The sequence below is a fragment of the Cupressus sempervirens genome, chromosome 1 (genome assembly GCF_028749045.1).
Source record: "Cupressus sempervirens isolate cs-2001-9-10 chromosome 1, ASM2874904v1, whole genome shotgun sequence".
NCBI lineage: Eukaryota > Viridiplantae > Streptophyta > Pinopsida > Cupressales > Cupressaceae > Cupressus > Cupressus sempervirens.
Window position 1 is genome coordinate 523,768,746 of NC_143118.1, and position 12,335 is coordinate 523,781,080.

General features: G+C 33.3%; 1 protein-coding gene across 1 annotated transcript in view; it reads right to left on the minus strand.

Annotated features, from left to right (window-relative positions):
- The window catches only part of LOC149578523 (nuclear pore complex Nup85-like protein), a 287,051-nt gene that overhangs the window by 178,470 nt on the left and 96,246 nt on the right, over positions 1-12,335 (minus strand). Inside the window, exons 9-11 of the mRNA XM_089829616.1 lie at positions 11,302-11,412; positions 11,133-11,170; positions 10,827-10,983 (exon numbers count right to left, since the gene is read on the minus strand). Coding sequence (XP_089685742.1) covers positions 10,827-10,983; positions 11,133-11,170; positions 11,302-11,412 — 306 coding nt within the window. The remainder of the gene's footprint in view (positions 1-10,826; positions 10,984-11,132; positions 11,171-11,301; positions 11,413-12,335) is intronic.

Below are 12,335 nucleotides of genomic sequence, written 5' to 3' on the forward strand. Positions count from 1 at the left end.
ATCAAGTGTGAACTCTGTAGTGCACTTTTTCTAATTGAAATGGTTTCATCCTTCTTTGACACTTTGAAAATCGATGACCATGCCCTATTGATATATACATCCATACTCATAAGGATTTGCTGGTTTCGCTGTACTCTGTGAAATATAATCTTGTTTCTTGCTCAGCCAAGAAACCTATCTTCCTCCAAGGAAAAATGCTTCACCACTTGTACTCTTTCTGTCATCCATACTGCCTGCCCAATCCGCATCAGTATATGCACATAGAGTGAAATCACTCGATCTATCATAGGGACTTACATCAATAGGAAATGCTCTTAGAGTGAGTACAAGTGGTGGAGCACATAGAGTGATTTCTATTTTGTTGAATTAATTTATCTCTTTAACATTAGCTTGCTCTGTAATGTTTTCACATTTCCTATGTTGTTGATTCTACACTCTTCCTCCTGAAACCCCTCTGTTTTGGTACTACTTGTTATTGTTGACAGTAGACAATTACTAGGGAAGTAGCAATGCATATCTCATGTTCCATTAAAGCTATATCCACACGAGCATCTGTTGTGATTGAAGGATAATGAAGGTTTTCGACTTGAATCTGTATAGTATTCTTTGTATTAATCATTTGAATATTTCATCGGTGGCACAGATCTGTTCTTCAGGCATAGAGGATGGTCATGTAATCTATCTTACCATTGAAACATTATGTATCTTGACTAATTAGATTTCTTTTTCATTGAATAAACCTGATTGCATTTGGTTCTTCCTTTGATGTCTTCTAGAAATCTGTTCTTATGACTTGCATTCACTGTCACTGTGGCCTCCATGTCTACCCCTGCTGAAATACACATTACATCACGCCATTTATAGCCAAAGCTATTGGTTTCCCAGTCCATTACCTGATGTCCTAATTGATCTGTCAGGTTTCAAGTATGAAACACAGTCCCTTACAAAGCCAATCACTCTATTTCTTACAATTTACATTTCAACACAATAAAAGGTTCCACACATTATGATTGCATGTCCATTTGATATTGCTCTTAATTTTTCATGGTCAGATCTTGCCTATCATTGACATGTTGGGTTCAAACCCTTGTGGGGGCCACATTTACATCCACATGCCAATGATAGACCAGGTTGCAGCACAAGAAAGAAACTAATTAGAAATAAATATGGGTTTGCAATTTGTAGCATGGATGCATATGTGGGTATAATGGTGAGGTAGTCCTAGTTATTGCTTAGATCCATTGGATCCAACCCTGCTCCCCTGCCAGCCCCCCCCCCCCTCCCTCCTATTAAAGTTTGTGGCTGTGATAGAGATTTTTATCTCTTAAAATGTGGACGTTATTACCGTTATTGTCATCTTCAGCTGAAAAGGTCACTTAAGTTTAATTTATAATATTAAATATAAATGACATGTGTCATTCACATGCATTGAGACATGAATATTCAAAGAGTTATAATTAAATTTTAGGAGTTATGAAAATCTCAAGAGACCTTTAGGTTATAATGTGAAGAGTCTCTCCTATAGTTATATATTTGCATCAAGCAAAGGATATTGTACACTTGAACTTTTATTATCAATAAAATGATCTTTTGTTGTGTGGTTGGGTTTTTCCCTTCATTATAGAAGGGTTTTCCCACGATATTTCTGGTGTTTATTGTTTCAGCTCTTTCTTATTGTTGTTTGTTATTCATCATCATTGATTTCTGGGCTCAAAATTTAACATGGTATCAAAGCCTAGTTTTGATAACAACATTAAAGGAAATTGTCTTTTCTTTCTTCTAATTTGTGTTTTTAGATCATTTACGGTTGATAAAGAGTAAATGATCTGTTCAATGGAGGAGTTGGCAATTCATTGTACCATTGTTTTATGAAGCCTTACGATTCTAGTATTGAACTTGTTGCAGTAGCCTTGTTTGTTATTTTTTTTGTAATATTTCTTGGTCGGTTTCCAGATCATATGATAATGTAGGTGTTGCCATTTTGGCACTATTTTATTTTATTGTTTTAATCATTGTCATCGGCTTTATTGTCATCTCCTCTATAGAACCACAAGTCATATGGGAAGTTAAATACCTCCGATATATTTCTGGATGACATTTGGTTATGGTATATAGGAGACAATGCAAGGAAGCATATGTATACCAGTTCCCTATTGTGTTCTAAAATCCTCTTCTTGTCCTGCATCACGTTAATGGATTCTTTGATTTTTCTATGGTGTTGCATTTTATTTATTGATTGCATCGTGAGTATTATATTGATCTACATATGAGCAGCTCTTGCATCTAATGAAATTTTGCATTTATTTAATTTAATTATTTCATACATTTGATACTCTTATAGTGTCATTTTTTTAACACGTTTAATATTCCTTGGAAATAAATATTATTATCATGCCTTTTTATGTAGCACTCTAAGTGTTTCAAATCTTGGCATTAGAGATATGTTTTGTCATCCATGATGGAAGGGTGTTGTTGTGCCAATTACGTTTGATTTCCTTTGTCTTACTTGTGCGGATGGAATTCAACGTGTCCTCCTTATGATCGAGTGCTTTATTGGATGCCATGTTTTTGTATTCATCGTTCCTTTTTTTATGCATGGTGGATTTTTTATTCCTTCTATCCTTGTTGATAGTGTCAATCTTGGAGGTGTCTGGTCATGGTCTTGTAAATCTTGTAACTGTTGCTCATTAAAATTATCTGGCAACCATTTAGTGGATAATGTTTCGTTTTCAAGTCGCTCCCATTTTGGCTTGATTTATATCTGAAAGGCTCGTATTCTCCATGGTCTGAACTTTCAATTGATGTGTTTTTGAATTGTTGCAGTAGATTCTATAAAGCAGAGAATTTGTGTCGACATTCTTGTTACTAAGGGATTCTATGAGTGACCAAGACTGGACGTAGCCTTACTCGGACGCACTCATTCATCAATAGAATTGTAACAGAAATTAAAGCAAATAATCTAAACACGCAAAAGCAAAAAGAATTGAAGGTCACTCTCTACAGTTCAAGAGTTTAATTCAGAGGTGATTTCATAGCTTCGGAAAAAAAACTATAGCCATTGATTTTAGGAGTTCAACAGTTCGACTCTAACCAATTAGGTTATTAGAAAAAATGAAAGGAGGCTCAAAGGCATTGTACGTTGCAGGGGCATTGTGTTGCAAAAATTGGGGTATATGGAAAAGGTAAACCACAAGATTGTTGCTTCTAAACTAACGTATTGGTTCAAGTTTGAAAACAAGGATCTCCTCCATCATGCCGACAAACGCAATTGAAGTTATAGATGGATATTGATGGTTGTTTGAAGATACAATATCATTTTGGGCTTGCAATATGGAGTTAGCTGTGAGGAAAATGATCATTCCCAAAACCATTACCAGCTAGAAAAGATACCTGAGAACTTTCATTACCACCTGCATGAATCATTTCAAGTTGAAATAAGATCACAAAGGAGATAAGTATTTTATTTTGATATTGATCATGAATCTAAGTTACTATTCTAACTCTAGAATATATCTGATATTTAGTTGAAACTATGGAATATCATTCTTAATAAGAAATTTTGTCATACTGTATGAGATTCATAAGGTTTTGTAATCAATATTGCTCTAGAGATGTTTTCTTACCATTTCTATAAATGTAACAACCAGTTTTCCCGAGTCTTAATTAACAACTAACATATTCAAAGAAATACAATTATTACTTCATTTTCACAGGATGACAGTTAAATCAATTTTGTTCATATGAAAGAGATTGATGGTAAAAATCAGTTAGACAAAATTTCTTAACTGAGAACATAAAACACCATCAAGGAATTTACTACATAAATTTAAATCCAAATACCAGGGAATTGGAATCAAGAAATCATTGTAGGGATGTTTCTGCAACCATCCAGATTAGTCCACAATTACTACTATAGTAATATCATATAACAACTTCCATCCAATACCACTATATCAAAATCAAATGACGAATACCATTAAATACCACTATATAAAATTAGGGCTTCACATACCACCGTATCAATTAGGGTATCAATTACCATTGGATCATTTACGGCTTCAGATACCATACTAACACTTGGGGCTTCAATTACCACTGAATCATTTAGGGCATCAGATACCTTTGCATCAATTAGGGCTTCATCTACCACCGTAACACTTAGGGCTTCAGTTACCACTGGATCATTTAGGGCATCAGATACCTCTGTATCAATTAAGGCTTCAGATACCACTGAATCAATTAGAGCTTCAGATACCACTGTATCATTTCTTTAATTTTGATTGCTTAACTGTGGTAGTAACTTAAGATTAGAAGCTATGCTCATATTCGATATTCATATAAATGAAAAACAATCCATAAATCTATCTCTCACATCTAGGTGTAAAATAATTGTAACGATGAAATAACTCAATTAATCTTACCTTCTTGCATATACATCATAAAAGAGATAATACCTGTTTTCGACAAACAATTGAATGCATAGCTTATCTTTGTTTGTTGTACGTTCGACAACTTGGGAAGAGGTGAAACATTGTCAAGGGCTTAACCACCCAACTGTTTACCATATAGGGTAAATAGATTAATGCATACAGACAATAGACAAGAACACGTAACACAGTAGTAGTACTTTTATTATTCGCATATATGCCAAAGAGATTACATAGTGCTTCCAATAATGATTACCGACAAAGTTGTACATATACCATCTCGAAGAACCTTCCTGAGGGGTCCGTCAGCTACATAACAATTACCAACAACATCAACCTGTCGGCTACACAATATTTACCGACGACATCAACCTCGGATCTTAACTTAATTCTCACACAATCTCTAATGAGAAAGGCCCTCCCTACCTGAAATTGGACTTGGAACATCTGCCATCTACTAAGCATCCTAGTATTTAAACACACCATTCGACTTGACAACAGGATGATACAATTAACAGGATCATGCATGAGCTAATAAGTATTTCTTTTTTTAAGTCATTCATGTCTGATTCTTTTCTATATCCTTGCAGGTTCATTCCACCTCTTCACTATATGTGACTTCGTAGCCAGTGACTTCCCATGAGCTTTCTGCCCTTTTATTTACACCTCTTCACCATTTCATGGCTACATTGCCGGTGAATCACAAGTGTTAGAAAATTTATGAGCACTCTTCTCTTTATATTTTTATCATGGATTAAGACTACATAATTATTGCTATTGTTATCCATAATTTTTGTGATGGTTCATACAACATTATTAAACTCCTACAGTTACCACTCGACTTCTTAATGGTGGTTCAAGATACAATGATATTATATAAAGAACAAAAAAAACTCTAAGAAATTAGTAGGAGGCCATCAACAAAGCTACATGTGATAATCTCAGTCTTACTATTGGATTTCTATGCCTAGCCGGCTACAGGAGAAATTGAAAATAAAACATTGAAAAACAAAATCTGCAATGATAACTCATCTAATAAGAATTCAAAGCTTATCTAAGAACTTTGCAAATTGATTTAAAATCAGTTTCTCTCCAATTGCTTGATGACGTATCCACAGAAAAATTACTTGTACGGCAGAGCAAATGAAAACGGTTGCTTGATCAAAGCTTAAAGCAAAAGATATTGTAGAAAATCGTCACAAGAATAGATAAGAAAACGGGTGTATGTAAGAGTGGAAGAAAAGATATTGGAAGATATATATGTCGCAGCAGACAGGAAGTCAAGTGTGAATATATATATTATCCACCTACTACACGGCATAAATAAGAAGAATGGTTGTGACTTCTTGGCTCCATCCATTTTTCAAAGATTATAAGCCATTCGAATTCACAAGTGTTTAATTCAATTAAAACAAAGAGGGAAAAATAAATACAAAGTTGAAAGATAAAGTTAGAAAGATTATTGTCAATTCAAATTTCCAAGTATTAAATCAATTTATCATGCCAAATGTTAATCGGTTAAAAGCAAGAATATTAAAATGGAAAAAATAGAGTTGGAAGATTATAATTTGAATATTATAATAATTTGAATGTTATTATTATAATCTTATATTTATATATGTACATGTAAATATTAATGGGGTGGCATCACTTTATTAAAATATTATAATATAATGGTGCCATCTCAATTTTTATATGTACGTATATAGATATATCTATTATAATAATAAGGTGAAAGATCATATTAAATCCTTAGAGGTATGTTTCATATTTTAACTCAATTATTTTATGTTTCTCAATTTATTTATTTAAATAGCTCATGTGGGTCCCACAGATGTATCATGTTTCAAGTCGCTAGTTTCTCAGCCCATTTACCCAGTGATGGTGATGCTCATGTGCCTAATTCTTTTCTGACAATGCTTCCACCCCTTCGACGTGTTTCCTGCAAGGAAATTCTCTGTAATTAAATTATATTATCATAATAAATTATTTAATCATAAATAATCATAACGGTTAACCATCTTCTCAATTCTATAAATTCATGATAAATGATCAACTAACTTGTTATCTTCACTTGAAATTATAACAACTAACCATCTTACCATTTCGCAAAATTATAACAAATTAAATTGCCGACTGACTTCATGTGAACCTCAACGACTATATTTTAAATTAGGTCAAAATTTGGGATGTAACAATAAAGAAAGGAAAGGCAACTGCAACATTATGGTAAAGAGACAAAATTGAATGAGTCCAGTGCATGTATCTTATACATGCAGACAATCATAGATAAGTTTTTTTAAAATTTTCTTACATCACTGGAAATAGTGTAGAGCATGGATCTCTATTTGATTTTGTCAGATATTTGATTCCAGGATGAAGAAATGAGATGAGGTTGCTTTGCATTCAAAGGGAGATGTTATAACTCCAGAGGGAGATGCTGAGCTATTTAAGGAGATTTTAGCTTCAAAGGAAGGCTCCATAATTAAGAGGGGTGCTTATTGAACCCTCTTTATTCTCATATATGATAGTGATGTTTGTGGTATTTGTAAAATTTGAGACTTGGAATTAAGTCTTGCTTTTATTTTTCCTATTTCTATTCTTGTGTGAATAAATAAAAATTGTAAAATCAGCTATAATAACTCTTTCATTATGCGATAGTGAACATCATATTGAGAGAGTCCATGATGTAATCACGTTGAGAAATTTCGTGATGAGAGTTTGATGTCATGTTGAAAGATTCCATGACAGTTCACGTTGAAAGAGTCTGTGATTAAAGGCTTAGCTATGAGTCTTACAAATCTTTTCATGTTGAGTGATTCCATGAATATGAGTAATTGTTATAGGTTTTCATGTAGAGTGATTCCATGAATATAAGTAATTGTTATAGGTTTTCATGTTGAGTGATTCCATGAATATGACTCATTGTTATAGGTTTTCATGTTGAGTAACTCCATGAATTATGTTTTGAATTCGTACGATCAAAATTTATTATTGACATTTTTTTGTTGCAGTTTTGTGTGACTGTTCAGCTAAATATATCTCTTGCTAAGAGGGAGTGTTAAAGTTTGTAGCTACAATAGAAATCTTTATCTCTCAAAATCTGGACGTTATTACCGTTATTGTCATCCTCAATTGAAAATGTCACTTAAGCTTAATTTGTAATATTAAATGTAAATGGCATGTGTCATTCACATGCATTGAGGCATGAATATTCGAAGAGTTATAATTAATTATAGGAGTTACGAGAATCTCAAGAGACCTTTCAGTTATAATGTGAAGAGTCTCTCCTATTGTTATATATTTGCATCAAGCAAAAGATATTGTACACTTGAACTTTTATTATCAATAAAATGGTCTTTTTTAGTGTGGTTGGGTTTTTCCCTTCATTCTAGAAGGGTTTTCCCAGGATATTTCTGGTGTTTATTGTTTCAGCTCTTTCTTATTGTTGTTTATTGTTTATCATCATTGATTTTTGGGCTCAAAAACTTAACACCCCCTTCCCCCCTTTATGTTATTATTTTCAAGAATTAGCACTAGAAGGCACGATAGCGGGAGCAATGAGATAGTGGAAGCACAAGTGGCCAGGGCAGCAGCACAACCGTCAATCATTCAGGCAATGAATGGCCCTAACTTTCTCTTATGCCTTCATATTTTTTCTACACACATGAATCTTTGTTTCAAATTCAAAATCTGATTTTGTTTTAGCTAGTTTCATGGCTTGTGCGAAGCAATAATAATACTTTGATGAACAAAGGTTTTACATTTTCAGAAAAGAGTTTAATGATATATCAGCTTGTTCTATATTGTTTTCTTTTCTTCATAAAATGTAACACCTGTATGCATGAATGGATCAAAGTAATTATTAAAGGGCATATAATACATGAACACTTTTTATTTGTTATTCCTTGGCAACCAATGGCTCTACCTGATTGTGTCTGTAGGTAAAAATAGGCAACACATTCATTGCAAAATTATTGCATCATAATATATTGTTCATTTATACTGCATATTACACCATACTTGCATAATAATTCATTAGTCCACTTTATCCATTTTAGCATTTAGAAGTACCACTCATATATATAATTGCATTATCGTTCAATAGGCCATTCATAGGATTTAGAAATACCAGTTATACATACACCTATCCTTCTGTATTCATAATTCAATAGATTTAGTCATAGCATTGCATTAGATCACGTAGTGCACAAGAAACATAAAAAGGAGACATTACACTATCCTTGGAATTGGATTCAGCATCCAAACTCAGCAATAAAAGAGTAAAATTAAAATATGAAAAATATGTTTTCGATAGGTCCGTTTGAAAATCACAACATGATTTTCAAATTTTGCAGACTTGGCCAAGTCTGACAGATAAGACACACAACTATGATGAAACTCGTGATTTCAACAGACATGCAGGTCTCTACTATTAGACATGGCAATTCTGCAGGTGGGGGATGCAAACCTTCAGAACCTGACTCTGACTCCAATTTCCAAGTTTTCATTGAGACTCAACACGGTGACCCGGGTAGACTGTCAAAGATCATGAAAGCACCCTTCTATTGCTAGACATAATCACAACATCATTCCAATAACAACCAATATAATACTGTAATGACCCTACTCAAATCTGACCCCAAAATGCTGATAAAGGTTCAAGAAAACACTTTGCATACAAGGGTCATATGACTGATATAAAATTTCAGTTTTCTTTTATGGCTCTTTCCTTCTCTTAGCATCAATAAGAATGCTTGCAAGAAGACTCTAAACTGACTAAATAATGACCTAACATGAATGTGCAACTTATTTTGACAATATTCAATGCATATATGTGACTAAAACTACTTGCAATATGCAGCTACAGCAACTAGTAATTTTGACAAACACTTGGGATGCAACCTATGATGGCATTAATGCACTTATAGCCAAGTGGCATTAATACAAACACTTGGTATGCAGAATTATAACATTATTTATGCCAAAAAGAGAACCTACAGCCAATTGACATTTTGTCAAACAATTGGCATGCAAACTAATAAGCTGATCATGAATGATAAATACATATTCAATTACACTATATCAGACCAGCAAATTATGTCTCCTTTATTGCACATAAAATGTTAACTACAATGCTAGTATGAAGTGGCCAAGACTCTTGGCTTACATCTGCAAGAATAATGCTTAAATCTGTTACAACTTTCACTTACAGCCTTACCTTCTAATATGCATCTAAATGATAAGAACAATGCATGTAATATCCAAAGGAACCTGATTGTAGATGGTTATAATTTTTTCCAATGCTGCCTTTCTGCTCTACTTTTTCACTTGCTTTTTTTATCTGCTTTTTCGGACTGCTTTTTCGGACTGCTTTTTTGGATCTGCTTTTTCGGACTGCTTTTTCGGACTGCTTCCAAAAACTCAAACCCTTAAGTAGTCTGAGTATACAAATTAAGCTCAACTTGAAATGGCTGAATACCACTTCCAAAGTGCAACCCTTCAGAAGGTCTTTCACTTCCTCAGTTATGCGATCTACTAGGAGGTATCGTTCCCAAAGACCAATAGACTATCTGAAACCCTTGGCTTCACAATGGACCACGTGATTGTATTCACAATCTAATATCAAGAGAAATGATAAAAACTAGATGATGAGAATGAAGCCCAGAATGCCTATTTATTCCTTTTCTCCACTTTCTCCAGAAACTTCTAGAACATTATTTTTATTTTATTTATTGAGTGACTTTATAAGATATTTTTCAAGTCACTTTATTAAATTAATTAAATATAAAGTTACCTTTTTAATATTTATTTATTTGATAACTTTATAAATAATTAACTTAATACTACTTATTTATTTAATTAAAATAATTAATTAATCATCCTCATAATATATTCATTATTTTGGACAACTTAATTAATTAAATTAATTAAATCAAATTACCGCCAAAACAGGGACATTACAAATACATAATTTTCCTATATTGGTACAGTTGAAAACAGTGTATATTAGAATGTGGAAATCAGGGTATATTAGCTTGTGGTTGAATTATCAAATTCCTCTATAGCACTTCCCTTTATTTTAGTTTGGTTGAATCGGAATATTTAATGGTATGGAGGAAACATTGCAACTCCCCATTTACCAGTCAAGAAATTCAATTAAAAATTTGAGAAAATGCATATAAGTCTTATTTTACCAATTCCATATCACAGGGATTAATCAAAGCATTCTGGAAAAATAGAGAAATATAAGCCAGTCCTTTGTTCTGCTATTTTTGGTTTCAATAAATGTGCAGAGTTTTTCAATAAGAAGGTAAGTGAATAAGAAATACATTCAAAATGAATCAAGAAAAGGTCCCCCATCTGAACAATTTGTTTTACAGGTCTTGATAAATTTACCTGCCAAGTGAAAGAATGAGATGACAAAACTTGTGCATAGACAAGCCTATGAAGCTCTTCAAGGCTTATTCCTCCCAAACTATATTTCTCCTCATGCAGAAGCAATTCTGCTTGGAAGCTTTTGGCTGTCAACAATTCTATCATATGTGATAGCATCCTGCAGTTAATGAAGTTACATAGACCAGCAATTATCTACCATACTTTTGCCTTCAAAGGTCACTATCCACTTTGTAAGATATGTTTTATGCATGACAAACATAATAATCAATGAATTAAACATTGTTCATAAGATTCTGGCAAGCGCACCATGAATCAAAAATCTGGGAGCATTCTGCCAGGATCACCTGCATAGATTCAATCAAATGGCAATAATCATTTCCTATGATTCTACCAAGTACAAAACCTAAATATAATATATTTGAACCCAGCACATGTACATGTAATGATTTTTTTGAAAGCAAGAGTTAGGGCCCACCTCAATGTCATCTCCAATTATGCCAAGAATAAGTTCCGTGAGTTGCTTATCAGCAGCTGGAGATTTCAACTGAATACACTTTTTCGATAAGTTAAGCATGCCCTCCAGTGCCTACACAAACATAATGACATATAAATGGGTGATTGGATCATGAATATGGTTTTTTTTCCTAATTCTGAACAAATAAATATCTATATGCAACTTTATATGTACGCAAGCTGCTATGAAACACAATTCATGTCCAACAAGAGCATTATAATCTGATTACTTAACAGATACAAAAGGAAAATGGTTCCAAAAGATCACTGAAATGAAGACTACTGTCAGAAATAACAGGCCTGAGTATTTACACATAGTATCCTCAAAGCTTCAGCATGCAATCTTAGCAATGCAAATATTATATTAGGTATGCGGTATGGAAGGATCAAAATCTTCCCAACAAATTCATATTCAAATGTATCATCTTCTTCTTCCTTTTTAAGAAATGTATTACAAATTACTTTAGTAAAACAAGATACATCCATCAAAGAACAGGGCTGCAAAAAAAAGTCTATCACCAAAGAGGCTACTAAAATCAATGCATGGCCATGTTACCCAACAGTCAACAGCAACATTATAATGCTTCAATTTAGCTTTGACAATCAATACCAGGTCTCAGATAAATATCTCTGATTCCCCTAAGATGAGAGAAGGCTACTCATCAAAAAAACTTAAAGATTGACTTCCACAGAACTCCAATTGCAATCAACCAAATTGTCCAATAAATGATTGAACTTTGTAGCTATCCTTGATCATTCATGTGTGAAATGACCAAATAGGTCAGACAATGAATACATAAAAGAAACCAGCATAATCCCATGGAGAAAAGATATTAAATAATAATCACCAAAGAAATTAACAGTAGTTTCATCTCCTCCACATTAATTTCATAATCAATTACGGAGTATGAACAACCTCCTAGTTTGACCTTGAACAAAGCATATCCTTCCAAGTTGACTGAATGCGCCTTAGCAGGTACAACTTCAAGTTCTTTC